At 37.2% G+C, this 19,922-nt stretch overlaps 2 protein-coding genes and 1 pseudogene across 2 annotated transcripts; 1 reads left to right on the top strand and 2 right to left on the bottom strand.

Annotated features, from left to right (window-relative positions):
• The first annotated feature begins 1,239 nt into the window (after positions 1 to 1,239).
• LOC103960201 (monothiol glutaredoxin-S10) lies at positions 1,240 to 4,474 on the top strand. Its single transcript, XM_009372633.3, has 5 exons — positions 1,240 to 1,703; positions 1,835 to 1,908; positions 2,348 to 2,422; positions 3,371 to 3,397; positions 4,107 to 4,474. Exons 1-5 carry the CDS (start codon positions 1,414 to 1,416, stop codon positions 4,181 to 4,183), a joined length of 543 nt encoding a protein of 180 aa, XP_009370908.2. The 5' UTR covers positions 1,240 to 1,413; the 3' UTR covers positions 4,184 to 4,474.
• LOC103960192 (probable glutathione S-transferase) lies at positions 4,298 to 5,231 on the bottom strand. Its single transcript, XM_009372621.3, has 2 exons — positions 4,908 to 5,231; positions 4,298 to 4,827 (listed from the first exon to the last, which is right to left on the bottom strand). Exons 1-2 carry the CDS (start codon positions 5,214 to 5,216, stop codon positions 4,468 to 4,470), a joined length of 669 nt encoding a protein of 222 aa, XP_009370896.2. The 5' UTR covers positions 5,217 to 5,231; the 3' UTR covers positions 4,298 to 4,467.
• Positions 5,232 to 15,891: 10,660 nt separating this feature from the next.
• Positions 15,892 to 16,821, bottom strand: LOC125480917 (annotated as a pseudogene).
• Between the last annotated feature and the right edge of the window lie 3,101 nt (positions 16,822 to 19,922).

Raw genomic sequence — 19,922 nt, 5'->3', positions numbered from 1 at the left:
TTTGTTATGAAAGCAGATCATACACTTTTTACAAATATGAAGGAGCTGATATCATAGTTCGTCATCATCTATTTGGGGATTTATTGACGAGGAGGAAGACTTGGATGTCACAGTCACGTGATAAGTGCTATACTCACATGACCGAGATACAGAGGAGAAAGACTATGTCGTCACTGGTCACATAATCCTATACTTACATTAGTCGGATATAGAGAAGGTCGTCACCGGTTATGTGATGAATCCTATACAGTATACACACATGGGGATGTACTTGATGACCTCCAAGAATCCACTAATCTAGAAGGACAAAGCCTACAATAACATACAAGGCTGATCGTAGTTGTACAAGCAAAATGGTTATATCTATTGCTTGAAATACACAAATATAAAAATGTATAACTTATCTAACACTTGTTTTTATTCTTTCTTAGAAAATAAATCTTTATGTAAGACGTCTGATATTGATTAAACAATGAACATGCATAAATGTTATTGAAAATGTATCTGCAAAATGTCTGGATGTATTGTTGGCAAGATATTAACGGAATGTTTATAGTACATTTTTTTTTCTAAGAACAAACGTTTGTTCAATAGCCGGATTATTACCCAATCCAAGTGTTTATTTTTGGTAGAAGGAGGGAGTTAGGCCCAAAGAAACATGCACGCTCCATCTTAGGCTCAAAGAAACATACATGCTCCCTAAGGTGGCCCTTAGACAAAAACCTAAAGGTCCATAAGTCCATATCTTCTTGCAGGTTAATGCTTTTCATATGTGGCTTTCGTTCTCCTCAGTCCAACTGCCAAAAGCCTCAAATCAATGGCAGCAAAAGCCCAGTTCCTGTTTTCACTTTTTCATCAGCCACTGAATGACAAGGAAAATGAATCCAACAGTCAAAAACCCAAACCAGTAAGAGAACACAACGAAGAATTTTAAGATTTTATCATAAAATTAAGGATTGACAATGCGAAAAAGTAATTTAATTTCTTCTAAATTTTTACAAAGTTTTTCTTTCATCGATGTGAGAATCATTTATTTCATATTTTCACACGTTCTCTCATATATAAGAAATTTTCAAACCAAACACGTAAAAAATATGAATTAAACAACGTATAGCACGTGTAACTATTAAACTTAACACAAACATGGACCATCATTTTTCGATACCATAAAAATAATTTAAAGTTACATCATAAGCAATTATAGGAGACCCAAGCCTGACAATATTTCTCCTTCACCTGTTGTACAGCTTTTTACCTTCGCATTCTCATTTGTCAACAAAAAAGGCGGAGGAAGCAGGTAAAGTGACCGGTAGATAGGCCGAAAAGCCAAGCAAAAAGCTCCCAAGAAAGCTGAAGCCACAGAGAGAGAGAGAGAGAGAGAGAGAGAGAGAGAGAGAGACAGCAGCAACAGCAATGGCAGTCTCATACAATCTCACCAATTTCGCATCCGTTTCTCTAAATTCAGCTCGCATTCTTTCTTCTGCAAACAAGTCATCCATTTGCTCTCTTCCCTTCAGCAATAATAACAGTCCGGGAGGCAGCTTGAGCACCAGCCTTTCCAGCGTCCATGGCAGCTCGAGACGATGGAGACCCATGTCGGTTCAGGCCATGGCTTCCTCCTCCTTCGGGTCTCGGCTCGAAGAGAGCGTTAAGAAGACGGTGGATGAGAACCCAGTTGCCGTCTATTCCAAAACTTGGTGTTCGTGAGTGCATCTTTTCAAATCTCCTGTGCTTTTAAATTTCGTAAATTTGCAATTTGGGTGTTGATCTTGGTGTAAATTTGGTTTCTTTTCGAGAAATTTTGAATTCGGTTTTTGGGAAATTGTGTTTGAAGATACTCGTCTGAGGTGAAAACGTTGTTCAAAAGGCTTGGCGTGGAGCCGATCGTGATTGAATTGGATGAACTGGGTACGCATTTTTTACCATTACATGGCAACGCTTGAGTTTGCAGTTCAGTCCTTAGATTTAATGTGAATGTTAATTGAGCTTTAGATTTAGTTTTCTGTGTTTCACAATGTGGTAGAATAGTTGGAATAGAAAATTTGATGGTAGGTTAGCTGAACATGTGTAGAAGGTGTGAATATTGAATACCATTCAAGATCAACGTGTGAGCTCCATTCGCCTTTCGAACAGAAAGGTTGTAGGAATGTCCTCACGTTTCTGGGGATTTCAGAATCGTCGAAATAATTTTTCTATAATCAAGAAAATAAGTTTGCTTTTATACACAAAGTTCAAAGGTTTTTGTTCCCCGAATTTAATAGGTTACGCATCTGTTTGGCTTTGTTTTAATGTTGAAGAATCATGTTTGAATCCGTCGCTGAATTTGAAAGCTATTTCTCTTGTTCAGGTCCCCAAGGGCCACAGCTACAAAAGGTATTGGAGCGGCTTACAGGACAACATACTGTCCCAAATGTTTTTATTGGTAAGCAACTCTTTGTAATTCTTAGTTAATCTAAAAAATCTCGAACATGTTCAATTTACAACCTGAGCTCCCATCCTTGGATTCATTTGATGGATCCAAGGGTGGACTGGTATTTTAGGCTACTTATGCTGCAGCTCTACATAGCTTAGAAATAATATTTATTCTAGAAAGTATCTCAACGCGATGTTTATTGCAATTTTGTACAATTTCAGTTGTCCTCAATACTTATTATACACAGTTGTTGATAAGTGCAACGGTATCACCCATTGTTGATGAAGAATGTAATCTTTGAGCAACAAATTGTTTATCTCCTCCAACAAAACTAGAGTAGTAGTCTTGTGGATGTTATCTATATGTAGTTCGGCGTTGAATGTTATCCAAAAGGTGAATTGCTGTATCCTTTTTTCTATTCTCGTCTCAAACACGCAATCTTCCTTTTTTACATTCTTTTCTCCATACTCACTCTCAAGGTTATATTCCCTTCATTTTTTCTCCTTTCAAACACTGAATCTCATCCTCCAAGGTTACAAACAAAAGTAAAGACTAAAGAAACCTCCTCGAACTCTCTTTTCACTCTTTATTTTGTTACTGAGCAATTGCCGGAATAGTCTTGGGTCCTTTAACAGTCTCTTGAGTCAATGCTAGAAAATTGTGATATTATCTGTCTCTAGCCCCTGTTAATGGTCACTCAGTGAAATACGGTAAGGTTTAATTAGAAAAGAAATTTTCATTTTGTTAGATTTTGACTTCATAGTAATCCCATCCTCAGTACGATTTCTCAACAGTAGCTTCATTCACTAATAGGCACTATCTGAAGAAAGATATTACCGACTAATGGGTTCGAACACATTATAAGTTTTTCGTATTGCAATTTCTACTATTGATCTTAATGTTTGTTTAATAATAAATTAGTAATAGAAGCTCATACTTCTGTTCCTTTCCATGCAGGTGGGAAACACATTGGTGGTTGTACAGGTATCATATTCTTACATGAATGGTCGTCTTTTATGGCACTGGTTTTTAACAAAACAGTTTTGCATTTTTTTTTTTTTTTTTGTATTTTTCACGAGTGGGCAATTGATTATACTCTTAAAAACATAGAAGACCAATGTGACAAGAAAGTTAAGAAAAACACAGGCAAATATGTAGTGACCATCTCCAACAGCCTAGTTAAACGAGACTTTCTGGCTACTTTGACAAAAAATGCAGAAAAACCAAAGCTCCGACAGGCTAGCTAAATAACTAGCTATCTTAACTTTGTGAACATTAACTAGATAGATTTAGCTAGGAGGAGAGAGGGAGAGAGAGTTGGATTTTTGCTAAACATTCAAAACTATACAATTACATTGTTCGTGGGCTTCAAGAGAAGAAAAAGGGCTTGGGTTGTTAAGTTTAGGAAAATAAATATTTTAACTTAAGCTAAAATAGCTAGTATTGTTGGAACATGGTGGCTAGCCAAATTAACATGTGGGTCATTTGGCTAGCTACAATAACAAAAATTTAGCTAGTATCGTTGAGATGCCCGAACTCGTCTCTTTTTGGGTCAACAGTTGTATATCTTTGTGTTGGCCGTGCTGGCTAGTTATAAAATCTTCCGTGACGAAGGAAAATCTTAAAAAGAAGGAAGTTAAAACAAAGGGAAACTATTTTAATGACTAATGTTGCTCTTACTTCTGATATGCAGACACTGTGAAGTTATACCGAACAGGTGAACTCGAAACTTTACTCTCAGAAGCGAGTGCTAAAAATACACAAAGCTAAGCTCGACAGCCCAGCGTGCATTCACTTACAGAGCCTGATCTCCTCGCAGTCTGATTATTCGAAAGAAAAAGACGCTCAATTTCTACCTCGACAAATTTCATTGATCAGAGAAAGTACACTGTGAATGCAAATTCATTTTCATAATACCTTTATGATTCGACAGTTAATGAAGGGTTTTTGAAGATTACACAAGCTGTTGCATTTTTTATATATCTGATATGACTCCTTACTCTTGAACCTTTATTCGTGTTTGGTTCATGTATATATATTAAGAGACTTGGATATCAAGAATTTGCTGGCTTCGTAAACTTCTCCCTTAGGCCTTTAAAATAGGCCAACAGTTGACTTGGATCAGGATGATTTCCTTTGATCCCAGGAACTTCCCTGAAACTTTTAATCCATGCGTGCAAGCGTGGGAAGCTATCGACGTCCAGCACTTTTACACCAGCCGTTTCTTCCATGACCTCAATCCAGAATGCTATCCATCCAAAAGATAAGTCTGTCATTCCGATCTCATTTCCGTCAAAAAACTTCTTCTCACCAAGGCCATGCTCTTCTAGGATTCTCAGATGTTCTTGGGCATCTTTTACTGCTCTTGCTAGATCTTCGCCAACAGCTTTGTAGAATCTAGTAAAGCTTTGCTTCTGAATTACACAAAAGAAAACTAGTCAGTGAAGACATCATATTATGTCAAATGGGGGTAGAGTCAGGGAGGTAGGATTACCTTGTCATCTCCAAATTTGGTCCAAAACCGAGCCACGGCCCTTGCGTGAGGGTCATTTGGCAGGAGAGGGTTCTGCGGCCATGTTTCGTCGATGTACTCGAGTATAACCATGGACTCTGCAATACTTTTTCCTCCATGGACAAACACCGGAACCTTCTTATGCACCGGGTTATGGCGAAGAAGCAAATCAGTCTTGTTAAAAATGTCCTCTTCCAGATACTCATATTTGATACCCTTGAGATTCAGAGCCCATGTAACCCTGTAAACATATGGACTTGTCCAGAACCCTATTACCTTCACTTCCTCCATATTCTTCTTGCTTGTGGTTGTCTTCTTACTCTGGTCTGGTGGATGCTATATATTGCTGGTTGGATGCAGTTCAAACTTGCGTGGGCTCCAAGCTGTCTGTAAAGGAGGTCACATGGAGATTACGAATTATAATACCGTCTTATTTGACCTTAAGTAATATTTCATATAAACCTACACTTAGTCTTAAGTCTTGTTGGTTCATGTATCTATCTAAGATATATATATATATATATATAACTTAATTCTAACAACTCTAATTTTTTTTCTACACAAATAAAAAATCCAGATTTTTAGATCCTTATGCTCCGGACAATAGTGGATCCAATTTCAGAAATTCGTGCTCTCGGAGCTATACGTGGCAGAGAAACGTTGGTGGTCTTGGGGAACACACAAATTGCTTTGAAAAGTCAGCTCATTTGGTCAGAAGGCCAAGAAGAAATAATCAACTTCTTGTTAAATTCTAAAGGAAATTTCAAAGCATATGTATTCATAGAATCATAACACATATGGGGCCAAAGGCTTGAGGAATTAAGAACACAAATTCAACAAAGAAAATGGAAAAAGTGAAGCTGCTGTTCGGAACTTGGCCCAGTCCATATCAATAATTGTAAGCGTGGCAAAGATAAGGATCGAAATGAAGAACATATCAAGGGCACATATGTAGTCACTTATCAAGATATAAAATAGGTTGTTATAAGGATTGTAATTGTCACATCCTGACCAAGGACGGATCATATCCCGGGCCCGCTCCACCACCGTAGCACGATATTGTCCGCTTTGGGCTTACCATTCCCTCACGGTTTTGTTTTTGGGAACTCATGAGCAACTTTCCAGTGGGTCACCCATCATGGGATTGCTCTAGCCCCCTTCTCGCTTAACTTCGGAGTTCCTACGGAACTCGAAGCCAGTGAGCTCCCAAAAGGCCTCGTGCTAGGTAGGGATGGGAATATACATTTAAGGATCACACCCCTGGGTGATGTGGGATGTCAGAGTAACAGGTAGTTATAAGGTTGTTAGAATCTTATCCAGGTAGTTAGCTTACATTGCATGATTAAAAAACTGTTAAAACAGTATAAGTGTACACCGTAAAATATTACTTGATCACTAAGAAAAATACAAGTTTTTTCTCTCATACACTCTCGAGCTCTCTCTCTGTTTTCTGCAGAATTCTTTCTTCATCTTCATCAATATTTCTTCCATCTTTACAATAATAAGCCTTGAACAAGTGAATCTAAAGGCAATATAATAACCTAACTTTGCATCTCTAAACTCCCCAATTGTTAAATGCCTGAGGGGGAAAATAAAAACTCAAATAAAAACAAAAAATGTTCACGTGTTGATCAGTTGGATGCTTTCCTCTTGTAACATGCATGTGTAGACAAATGGAAGATAAATCACATTTTCACATGAAAACACCTTATCATGCATAAACTAATTGGGCCAAATAACACAATTACACCAAGAGTTCTACCAGCGTATAGTTGTTAACAAAATTAGACACATAGCAGGAAACCGAAATGCTTAATTAGCATAGTAATACAACGAATGTGCAACATATATTAATTAGCTTTGAGCTCTAACCTCTCGTGGCCGCAGTTCTAACGGAAACAAAATTAAATTGGGCATGTGTTCAAGTGCTCCCATCGAAAAAGGCCTTCTATTGATATCTACTCTTTGAAGAAAATTCCACCAAGGTTAGTAAAGTTTCAAATCCTTGTCATGCAACAAAAATATTTGTTTCTTCTTTTGCCTCCTCCAAAAGTCGAACGGACGAATAACGAGTACAGTGGCCATCGGTTACAAGTTTTTGTTTCCAAGCCTTCTCAACAGGTCATCCTTAATCATTCAAACAATAATTACAGGACAACATACTGTCCCAAATGTTTTTATCGGTAAGCAATTCTTTGTAAATCATAGTTGTTAACCGAAAAAATCTCAAACATGTTCAATTTACAACCTGATCTTCAAAGCTTGGATTCACCCATTGCTGACGAAGAACGTAATTAATCAACAAATTGTTTATCTCCTCCAACAAAACTAGTGTTGTAGTCTCTTGTGGATGTTAACTGTATGTAGTTTGGCGTTGGCTTTTTGCTATTTAATGGTTGAGTATTAACCAAAAGGTGAATTGCTGAATCCTTTTTTCCATTCTCGTCTCCAAACTCAATCTCAAGGTTATATTCCCTTCATTTTCTCTTTTCAGACACTGAATCTCATCCTCCAAGGCTCTACTAAAAAAGCTAAAGACTAAAGAAAACTCATCGAACTCTCTTTTACACTTTATTTTGTTACTGACCAATTCTGGAATAGAAACGACACTTCTTGGGGTTCTTTAACAGTATGGAGATATCTTGAGTCAATGCTATAAAATTGTGATATTTGATTACAAAGATAACCAATGTTTGGGGCAGTTTTAGAGAAGATAGGTGGGCTATTCTCATTTGGCCACATTATGAAGTCAATAACTTGGGAGAATAGCCCACATTATGAAGTCAGTAACTTGAGTACTCCCTAGCGAGTACCCAAGTATCGCCCAAAAAATAAAAGATCAATGTGACAAGAAACTTAAAAAACACAGGCAAATACGTACGGAGCATCTCCAACAACCTACCTACTTCAACAAAAATGAAGAAAAACCAAGCTCCAACACGCTTGAAGAAAAACCAAGCTCCAACAACCTACCTACTTTAGCTAGGAGGAGTGAGAAAGTTAAATTTTTGCTAAACATTGAAAACTATAAATTGCATTGTTTGTAGGCTTCAAGAGAAGAAAAAGGGCTTGGCTTGTTAATTAGTTTAGGGAAAAACATATTTTAACTTACTAAAATAGCTAATATTAAGTGGAAGTGGTGGCTAGCCAAATTTCTTAACAACAATGAAGAATTCTATAGAAATCAAGAAATGTACAGATGAAGGAAGACTGGAAGAAAATTGAAGAATTTATCAATGTATTTCTTTCACTGTTTTTGTGTATAACCATCACTTACCGACTACAAAAGGAAAGAAAGTATTTATACTCTCCTATTGAGACTTATGACATACACTTCATGCGCATATGTTTTGCACATGTAAGTTGATGACTTGGCATTCTTTTTACTCATCCAATACCCCCCCTCAATCTTAGCTTGGATAACCAAGCTTAAGATTGAAACAGTGACGAAGAAAATCTGGACCATGAAGGCCTTTGGTGAGGGCATCGACTACTTGATCTTTAGTACACAAGTATTCAACAAAGAGATCTCCTTTCTGAACTCATTCACGGACAAAGTGAAAATCGGTTTCCAAGTGCTTGATCCGAGAATGTTGAACTGGATTTAAACTCAAAGTTATTGCAGATTGATTATCACAATATAACACTGGAGGAGAAGACAAGAACTCATGTAAATCTTTAAGTACGAGCCTAATCCAAGCAATATCAGCTGTAGTATATGCTAAGGCACGATATTCAGCTTCAGTGGAACTCCGAGAAACAGAGGACTGCTTTTTGGATTGCCAGGAAATGGGATTAGACCCAAGATAGACAACATACCCCGTGATAGATCGCCGAGTGTTCAAATCTGCAGCCCAATCCGAATCACTGTATGCAGTTACAGAGACAAACCCTCTATAAATATATGTCAAACCACACTAGACAGTACCTTGCAAATAACGAAGTATTCTTTTGACCATGGCAAAATGAACATCCGTTGGAGCATTCATATATTGACAAACAGAATTTACAGCAAAGGCAATATCAGGGCGTGTAAAGGTAAGGTATTGAAGAGCTCAAACCAAACTGCGATATAGAGTAGGATCAGGTAATAAGATACCAGCAGTGGAGAGAACTTGATTATGAAGTTTACAAGGTGTGGAACATGGTTTGCAATCATCCATGCCAGATTTATGAATCAAATCTTTAACATACTTGACTTGATTGATAAACAGATCCCTATTGGTCTTGTAAGTAACCTGTAAGCCTAGGAAATAGGCTAACTTTCCCATATCTTTAAGGTCAAACACTTCACTAAGAGTTGTGATCACAGACTGTATCAACTGAGAATTAGAACCTGTGATGACAATATCATTGACATAGAGAAGGAGAATGACAACATGAGTCCCTTCAGTTTTAACAAATAGACTAGAATCCGAGACAGAAGCTGCAAATCCAATAGCTTGCAAATAACTAGTGAATTTTGCATTCCAAGCTCGTGGAGCTTGCTTTAAACCATAAAGGGACTTAACTAATTTACACACATGAGTAGGAAACTGAGGATTAACAAAACCTTGAGGTTGTTTCATATACACATCTTCCTGCAATTCTCCGTGAAGAAAGGCATTCTTCACATCAAGTTGTCGAAGATCCCAATGATGTGTAGCAGCTAATGCTAAGATTAGTCGAACTGTAGAATGCCGGACCACAGGACTAAATGTTTATGTATAATCCAGCCCTTTTTGTTGGTTGAATCCCTGAGCAACTAATCGTGCTTTATATCGGGAAATGGAACCATCACTATTTCTTTTGATCTTATATACCCACTTACTGCCAATGACATTCTTATCACAAGAATTCGGAACGAGAGTCCAAGTACCTTGGGTTTGAAGAGCATCAAACTCTTCTTGCATTGCCATTTGCCACTAAGGAATATGAGAGGCTTGTTTAAAAGTTGATGGTTCTGAGGCATCCATAATTGCAGCAACAAAGGTAAAACCTCCTGAAAAATGAGCATCATCATCAAGAGTTAAAGACTTCACTTCTGGAAATATGGTAGTTAAGGCTGAATAATCCTTTCTGGTGATTGTACCAGTGCGTAACCTTGTCTGAATCCCATGTGATACAGATGAATTCACTGTGCTTGGAGAACTAGAGGAATTAAGTGAGGGCAACATAACTTGGAGTTGTTGTGGATGAAAGACATGCAACATAGGGCTGGAAAGAGTAGTCTATGTACATGAGTCCTGTGCATTTCCCAAAGAACTAGAAGAACCAGAAGAAGTAGAAGCACTGTGATGTTGTGATGTAGAACCAATGGATTGAGTGCCTGAAACTTGTGGCGAAGCAATACTAGAATCACTACTTGAAGATGAAACAACTGGAGATGGTAACTGAACAATTATAGGACTTGAAGTTCTAGTACAACCAGAGGAAGGGAGAGAAGTAGTACCAGTAGCTATGTGATTACCATGGTTATAAGGAAATGTAGTTTCATCATGAAGTACATGGCGAGAAATAAAAATCTTCTTCATTGATATACGGTAGCAGATAGCACCTTTATAACCATGTGGATAACCCAAGAAAACACATTGAGTAGAATGAGGCTGCAACTTATTAGTGTTGTATGGTCGGAGATAGGGATGGATGGCAGAACCAAAAACTTTGAGATTAGCTAGGTCAGGTTTCTTACCAAATAACTTTCCAAAAGGTGATTCCATATGAAGATTCTTGCAGGGCATTCGATTGATCAAAAATGCAGCATGAGTGACTGCATAAGACCAAAACTTGTAAGGTAACTGTGCAACATAAAGCATTGTAATAGTTGTCTCAATGAGATGACGGTGCTTCCTCTCAGCCAATCCATTCTGCTGAGGTGTATAAGGACAAGAAATAAAATGTAATATACCATGTGTTGCCAAGAATTCCTTAAAAGCATTGCTGAGAAACTCCCCACCACCATCTGATTGTAACACTTTGATTCGAGTATGGAATTGATTCTCAATATATGCACAAAACTTGACAAAAGAACCAAAAACTTCTGATTTATTCATTATAGGAAAAATCCATACAAACCTAGTTGCCTCATCTACAAAAGACACATAATAGCGAAAACCCTCAACTGAAGCAACTGGAGAAGGTCCCCATACATCACTGTGAACTTTGTAAAAGAGAATATCTACTTTATCAACTCTATCAGAAAATGGAATTCTAGTCATTCTGCCATCAATACAATGAGAACAGATTTTGACAGTTTCATCAGAAGTAACAGCTATATTAAAATCCCTAATCATAGTTGACAAGATATCATTGGAAGGGTGACCACAACGCTGATGCCACAGAGAAGATTTCACAGACTGTCCCAGATAAGCAGACGAACATACACCTTGATTCATTAGTGTGGGAAAAATATGCACAGGTACTCGAAACAACTCATGATTGCTACTCTTTCCGTGATGGAGGATTGCCCATGTTGCCTTGTCCTGCACAAAAAACTAAATATCATCACATATAAACCAACTACGATTGTCTTTACACAGCTTTTTAACAGACAACAGATTAACAGTCAACATGGGCACATGTAAAATATTTTTCAAATGCAAAACATGAGATGAAGTTTGCAAAGTGCCATGACCAATATTTTGGACATTCAAACCTTCACCATTTCCAACTATTATCTTCTCAGACCCTTCATAGGGTGCAAATTGAGCAAGGACTGTTAAATTAGGTGTCATGTGGTGAGAAGCACCAGTATCAAGAATCCAGGAGTCTCCATTTGAAATTTCGGGTGAAGGTTGTGCATTCATAGCTGAAAATCCAGGAGGAGATGACATAGAATGAGAATTGAACGGAGGAGGCTGATTAAAAGGCATAAACTGAGGAGAGTGACTGGCATTCCCAAACTGAGACTGATGTGAAAACATTCCCATACTAGCTGAAGAAGGCATATTAAAACCTTGAGATGCATAGTTGGCAGACAAGGAATGAGGTGGTTGAGCTCCTTGATATGCATAATTGCCTCTATGCCTACAATTTAAAGCAATATGACCACGTTTGCCACAAATTTGACACTCTTGAACATGCTGCCCAGTTTCATTCCAGTAGAGACAAGTAACTGCAATATGACCTTTACGGGAGCATATTTGACACTCAGGAACCAGTTCAAACCTATTGGAAGTATTGCCAGACCAAGATTGCCAATTATTACCAGATCTAGAACCATTGAACCTTTGTTTATACCCTCCATTACCTCGTGGTCTATAAGTATTTGAACTAAATGATCTGCCATTTGAACGAGTGCTTGAAAAACCATTAGATGGAAACTGATTACCGGAGGAATGATGGTCGTACTGAGAAGAAGAGCCACCAGATGATCCAGACCCAAGAGTGGGAGAAAACTGAGTAGCAGAAGAACTATTAGAAGATCCAGAAGAACCACCAGCATTGGCAGTAGAAGAATTAGCATTCACAAACATGGCAGACATCCCTTGAACTAAGAAATGCATTCTGGCTTCAATATTCCTCTCTACACCAATTAATTGATCACGAAATTCCTTAAGAGTAATATGAGACTCTCTTGCAAATATAACAGTTCGAATCATATCATAATCCGAAGGTAAGCCTGTGAGTGCAGCAATAATGAGATCATTATCTGACACTTTCTCTCCAGCAGCTTGTAGTTGATCTTTAATAGCCTTTAATCTCAGTAGATACTTGTCAATAGTATCCACCCCTTTTTGCATAGTATGTGGTTCGGCTTTTAAATGATTAACACTAGCTTTAGAAACATACATATATCGATCATGTAAAGCAGTCCATGCCTCATGAGAGGTCTTGCAACCTACCACATGTTCGATTGCATCATCACTGAGCGTGGCAATCAACAAGCTTAACAGTGCCATATCAATCTTAACCCAGTCTTTATACGCAGCATTGATCTCAGTGGTAATACCTAATTCAGGGGTGAGCACAAACTTGGGAGGACAAACAGAATCACCAGTGAAATGATCAAGGAGATCATATCCACACAGAACATAACTAAACTGAAAGCTCCACTTACGAAAATTGTCATCATTCAATTTAATAGTGAGCATACCCAATAAACTTTCAATTTTCACTTGATTCACCATCGTTATCTCTAAACACCTTACACGGATATCACCAGATATACACAGAACAACAATGTCGGTGAAAGAATCCAGAAAAACCCAGAAGAAAGTTAAGTCGGTGGAAAGAACCCAAATGAAAATTTCAAGATCTGATATCAAACCAAGTACCAAGTCACAACCAATCACTATACTATTGCACAATAACCAAGAATTACAAACAAATCTCAACAATGGCAGCAGCTTTCATGCAATTCAATCAAAGCAAGAAAAACCCCAAAATCAATCGCAACAAATCTGGCATCGGCCTTTCTTCAAATCAACTTGTAAATCTTCAATACACCAAAATCTATGGCATCGGCCTTCAATTATACTGATATTCGAAACAAAATTCCAGAATCAATCAAAATTCTTTCAAGATTTGTGAAAAGTACAGAAAGGATATCACCTTATTATCAATCGTAGCAGCGTATAGCAGAAACTGAATCCATTGCGCAAGCAAGACTGGCTCTTGATACCATCTTAACAACAATGGAGAATTCTATAGAAATCAAGAAATGTATAGATGAAGGAAGACTGGAAGAAAACTGAAGAATTTATCAATGTATTTCTTTCACTGTTTTTGTGTATAACCATCACTTACCAACTACAAAAGGAAAGAAAGTATTTATACTCTCCTATTGAGACTTATGACATACATTTCATTCGCACATGTTTTGCACATGTAAGTTGATGACTTGGCATTCTTTTTACTCATCCAATAAAATTAACATTTGGGTCATTTGACTAGCCACAATAACAAAAATTTAGCGAGTATTGTTAGAGATGCTCGAACTCTTCTATTTTTGAGTCAACAATATCTTCCGTGACAAAGGAAAATCTTAAAAAGAACAAAGTTAAATCAAAGGGAAACTATTTTAATGTCTAATGTTGCTCCTACGCAGACACTGTGAAGTTATACCGAACAGGTGAACCCGAAACTTTACTCTCAGAAGCGAGTGCTAAAAATACACAAAGCTAGGCTCCACAACCCAGCATGCATTCACTTGGAGAGCCTGATCTCCTCGCAGTCTGATTATTCGAAAGAAAAAGAAGCCCAATTTCTACCTCGACAAGTTTCATTGATCAGAGAAATTATACTGTGAATGCAAATTCATTTTCATAATACCTTTATGATTCGACAGTTAATGAAGGGTTTTTGAAGATTACACTAGATGTGCTTGAAACTATTGACGTATGGAATGCACAAGCTATTGCATTTTTTTTATATCTGATATGACTCCTTACTTTTTAACCTTTATTCGTGTTTGGTTCATGTATATTAAGACTTGGATATCAAGAATTAGCTGGCTTCGTAAACTTCTCCCGTAGGCGTTCAAAATAGGCTAACAGTTAACTTGGATCAGGATGGTTTCCTTTGATCCCAGGAACTTCCTTGAAATTTTTAATCCTTGCGTGCAAGCGTGGGAAGCTATCGACGTCCAGCACTTTTACACCAGCCGTTTCTTCCATGACCTCAAGCCAGAATGCCATCCATCCAAAAGACAAGTCTGTCATTCCGATCTCATTTCCGTCAAAAAATTTCTTCTCACCAAGGTGCTCTTCTAGGATTCTCAGATGTTCTTGGGCATCTTTTACTGCTCTTGCTAGCTCTTCGCCAACTGCTTTGTAGAATCTAAAAAAGTTTTGCTTCTGAATTACACAAAAGAAAACTAGTCAGTGAAGACATCATATTATGTCAAACGGGGGTAGAGTCAGGGAGGTAGGATAAGAGTTCACAATTATGAGAACGTTTTCACCACGGGTTGGCCTTGAATAAGAGTTCACAATTATGAGATTTATAGATGACAGCTTTGTTTCTATTTTGTGAGTATATGGTACTTGAGAAACCAAACTCCACATGAATGACTTAGAATTAATGTTTCTTATGCTTTAAGCTTATTGTTGGACAGATTCATTATTCAAATAGAATAGGGTCTAGTTATGTTCAGGGCTGATGTTTTAAGAGGTTTGGTGTTACATGTAGGCATCGTCAAGTTGGTTATGGCAGTGTGTTTCAGGTTTTTAAAGGCTAATTCCTTGGAATTTTTTGTTCTAACTTGAAGATTCCTATCTCTGTGGTGGCAGAGGTAATAGCGATAATTAAAGCTATTGAATTAGCTTCAGTTCAGGATTGAAATTTTATTTGGTTAGAAGTTAATTTTTCTTTGGTTGTTGACTTCTCGCGTTCTCCTCAATTGGTGCCTTAGCAATTGATGAGAGTGGGAGTGGAGGAATTGCTTGCATAAAATTTTCCAAATGCATGGTAGATTGTAAGAATTATCTCCGGCAACTTCATCAAATGCAATTTATGTGTACACATATTTATATAGAATGAAATCAGGTTGTAGATGATTTAGTTTCATTTGGGATAAATAGTTATGCTTATTACTTGTGGTCTAGGGTTCCGAATATTGTAGCCTCTGTCCATGTTCGTGACACTTTGTTTTGTCCTTATTATCGTTTTCATTGTTCATTTTGTCTTCGCTAGACTTGGCATAGTCCTCCTGCTTGTATCTTTATGGTTTACTTTCATTTATTATCAATAAAAATGGTGGAGGGATGGGGCACGTGGTTCTCCGAAGACTTGGCATAGTCCTCCTGCTTGTATCTTTATGGTTTACTTTCATTTATTATCAATAAAAATAGTGGAGGGATGGGGCACGTGGTTCTTTGGAGGAGGGTAAGTGTCTTACACGCAACCATTGCCGACTAATCTCAACTAAGTTTTTCTCTATTTAGCAAAAAAAAAAAAAAAAAATTCTGTAGTTTGTGTCAGATTCTTTATCTCTCTTCCTCTCCCCAGAGATATAATGATCACAAGTGACACAATTACTGAGAGCTTCAATAAACACATCCCATAAGTCCATGAAGATATATGTGTATGTGTGTGTATATATATGTATAATTGTTTATGATTCTGCTTAAGCAATGAGTGTTGCTCTTCGGTCCTTGTAATACGTTAACATTGTGCTGCGCTCGGGAAGGTTTTGTTTGATTGCTGGGAACTCCTTGAAACTTGTATCCATGCATGCAACCGAGGAAAGCTTTCAGCTTCCAACACTTTAACCCCAGCTACTTCCTCCAGTACTTCCAGCCACCAAGCTATCCACCCAAATGCTAAATCAGCCAATCCAATCTCTTCGCCGCCAAAAAACTTCTAATTTCTCAGGCCATGCTCTTCCAAGATTTTAAGACTTTCCTGCGCTTCCTTTATAGCTTTCACTTGTTCTTCCCCAGTTGTTAAAAAGAAACCAAGAAAAGCTAGGTTCTGTGACAAAATATATCAGGGTTAGTTTTTGCGTTTACATCAAAGATTTTTATGGCCGAACAGTATGACAAAGTCAGTTTGTAGTTCAATGCAATGTCAATATAACAGTCATATATCCGAATAAATATTCGTAAGTATTCAATCATTCTGATAACATCATATGTCTTAGACTGTCGAGAAAAATTACCGTATCCTCTCCAAACTTCACCCAAAACCAAGCTTCGGCTCTTTGGTGAGGGTCTTTCGGAAGCAAGGGCTTGTGTTGCCATGCCTCTTCAATGTACTCAAGAATGACAACTGATTCTGCAATCCGTTTCCCATCATGAACAAGAACAGGAACCTTCTTGTGCACTGGGTTGTACTTTAGAAGTTCCTTACTCTTGTTAAATAACACATCCTCTTCTTCAACATACTCATAGTCCACACCCTTGAGTGTTAGAGCCCATCTAACCCTGTAAACAAATGGACTAGACCAGACTCCCAGCAATTTCACTTCTTCCATTTTTGTTATGCTGTGGTACTAGTGATACCTTATTTTTTGTACTTGGATTAACTATTTGTGCTTGAAGTAATCTAGGGGAATATTGACATTTCCCACATAAAATACAGGATGATGTTATCTATACATTAATTTTTATCATTCACATAACTTTTTTCAAATTTTAACCTTTTGAATCTTGAATTAAAGAAGTTCAAATTATAGAAATTAAAAAGGTATGTACAACGTAAAAAAAAAAAAAAGAAAAGTGTGGATGTCATTACCCAAAATATATATCATATTTGGGTGATTGTTCAATGGTCAACAATACATACAATTCAAAGGTACATCTGTACGTCAGCGATGATGTCACAACAAGAATTCAAGAACAGTGAACATGCAAATTAAGTTTATATTGATGGGTTCTATTACCAATAATTAAAGATGATATATGATATTTTTTGGGGAGGCTATTACCCGTTTGTTTTCTAACGCTGACCGCATTCATATATTATCTCACCTACATGATGTTAATAAAAGCTCTATAATACTGCCACTTAGAAATAAAGAAAACCATGCATATTGTACATTTCAAAGAAGTGTGTTATGGTCAATCAATTGCTTCATAATTTGATATGTGATATCTGTTTATCAATCGTTGTGGGGGTTTTATAATGCATTAAAATAGCCAATAATCGTGGACGATTGGAAGTAGTATAATTATATGTTATCCATGACTGAAAATAGCAAAATCATATGTTATTGTCACTAGTACATAAGATTTTAACCAAAGTAACAACGCATATGTTTATCTTAGTAGTCAAAATGTGTGCAATTTCCACTTTAATTGACTTTTCAAAGTCAATTAGAGCAGTTCCAGCCCAAGCCATTTGGACCGGCACCAAGTGAAAAAAATAGCCTGACACCCTGTCCATCACCTCCAACCCGCAAAACAGGCTGGCACCCAGCCCAAGCCAGGCAGCAGCCCAGCCCATTTCGGACAGACCCAGAAGCCGGTCCAAAAGGCTAGCGAGTGCACAACACGCGCGACTGTACGTGAGTAGCCGACAACAATTGCAGGCGGTGGGGCCCGCGTGTAGGGCAACTTGCGTTCGACCGGCTGAGGGCTACGTGGCCCTCCTCAGAGTCGTGGGATTTCCAACGGCTAGTTTTTGTAGGTAGTTGGATTTCCAACGGTAAAAAAAAATTTAAATTTGACTTTTAAATTGGACTGTCCGATCACAAATCAACGGTCCACGTTTTTTTCACCAAAAATTAAATATAAAAAAAAAGCTCCAACGGTCAGAAATTTGACTGTTGGCCACGTGGCAACGTGTTGGCTGTTGGATTTGATTATTTTTCAAATCCAACGGTCCAGATTAATTACAACATTAAAATTTATTAAAAATTAATTAAAAATTGTCAAAATTTTTTAAAAAAATACAGAAAAATTTAAAAAAATTAACTTTTTTTTTATTTTTTTATTTTTTTTAATTTATAAATACTTAACCCTCATCTTCCACCTTACACCACATTTCAATATTTTCTACACTTTCTACACTTTCTACATTTGAATATTTTGTACACTTTGAGAGAAAAAAATGACTTCATGGAAGCTTAGTGAAGATGTTACGTTGTGTGAATGTTGGGTTCGCACTACTCATGACCCGATTACGGGTAATGAGATGGATAAGCGAGAAATGTGGAGTAAAATTACGAAATCATTTTGCGATGTACATGGAAAAGATGCCAGATCTAGTCAAGGTCTTCAAGGTCGTTGGAAAAAACTCAACGCATCCTTTACTTGTTGGAAAAACGCCATCTCTCATGCTTCTGGTAATCTGCGTAGTGGGACAAGTTTAGCGGATGAGGTAACAATATTTTTATTTATTTATATGCATTCCACCCACATCAATATTTTAATTTATTTAATTTCTTACGTAATTTTTATGTATTTGCATTCCACGCCCATCAATATTTTAATTTATTTATTTGTGTTACACCCACATCAATATTTTAATTTATTTAATTTCTTTTATGTAATTTCTATGTAATTTCTTATGTAATTTATATGCATTCCACGTCCATCAATATTTTAATTTTGTTTATTTGTGTTACACCCGTATTTTTTAATACTACCTTATCCCACATTTTTATAGATACTACAAGCACAAGCATTCTACAATGCAAAGAACCATAACAAATCATTCAACAAATGGGAATGTTGGCAAATTGTCAAAGATTGCCCTAGATACAAAATTGTGGCAACCGGTCCAGAAGTTGTCATGCACGGTATGGGTCTACACAGTTCGCCAGAAGCAGACACAACCGAACAAGAAGCCAACACATTTGAAGACACGGAAGGGACACCTGAACAAGTGCCAGAGACCCAACCGACTCGTCAGTCCCTCAGGCCTCAAGGTAAAAAGGCATCAAAGAAAAAAGGTAGTTCTTCCAAAAACGACTACACTAAATATATGGAGGAACTTACTCGTCAAGGTGAACTGAACATGGTATGGGAAAAGGCTAGAGATGAGGAAAAAGCTACTGCTATGGCAGCAATAATAGCAGCTACTGAGGCTCGTGATGCGGCGGCTGAGAGACAAAGAGAAATAGTTAATCGAGAGAACGAGATGATTAGAGAAGCACTTCATCGAGAGAATGAGATGCTTAGAGAAGAAATGATGGCTTAAACAGATCGTGACACTATGAACAAGTCTCTAGTAGGACTGTCTCCGAATTCAAAATATTTTTGGACATAAGAAAAAGGAGATGTCGTGCGAATGAGGCATGCAAGAGATGCAGAAACAAGTCAAGGGGGTTCCAGCTACAAAAATCCTAGCAACCAAGATCCTAGCACCACATATCCTAACTCCACAGACTTTGTATAATTTCGCATTTATTTGTACTACTTTATTTAATTTCTTATGTAATTTCTTATTTACTTTTAGAATTTTATTTAATTTCTTATGTAATTTTTGTACTTTATTTAAATATTTGAATAAGATTACATAAACTCACCAAATAAACATTTAAAAAAAAAAACACCAAATAAAATTACATAACCTCACCATTTAAACTTAAAAAAAAAAAAAACAAACACACTAAATAAGATTACTTAAAAC

This window comes from the organism of the source record quoted next, unplaced genomic scaffold (assembly GCF_019419815.1).
Source record: "Pyrus x bretschneideri cultivar Hongxiangsu unplaced genomic scaffold, Pyrus_bretschneideri_v1 Contig10, whole genome shotgun sequence".
Lineage (NCBI taxonomy): Eukaryota > Viridiplantae > Streptophyta > Magnoliopsida > Rosales > Rosaceae > Pyrus > Pyrus x bretschneideri.
Note: the sequence above shows the minus strand (reverse complement) of the source record. Positions and strands in the feature narration are given on the sequence as shown.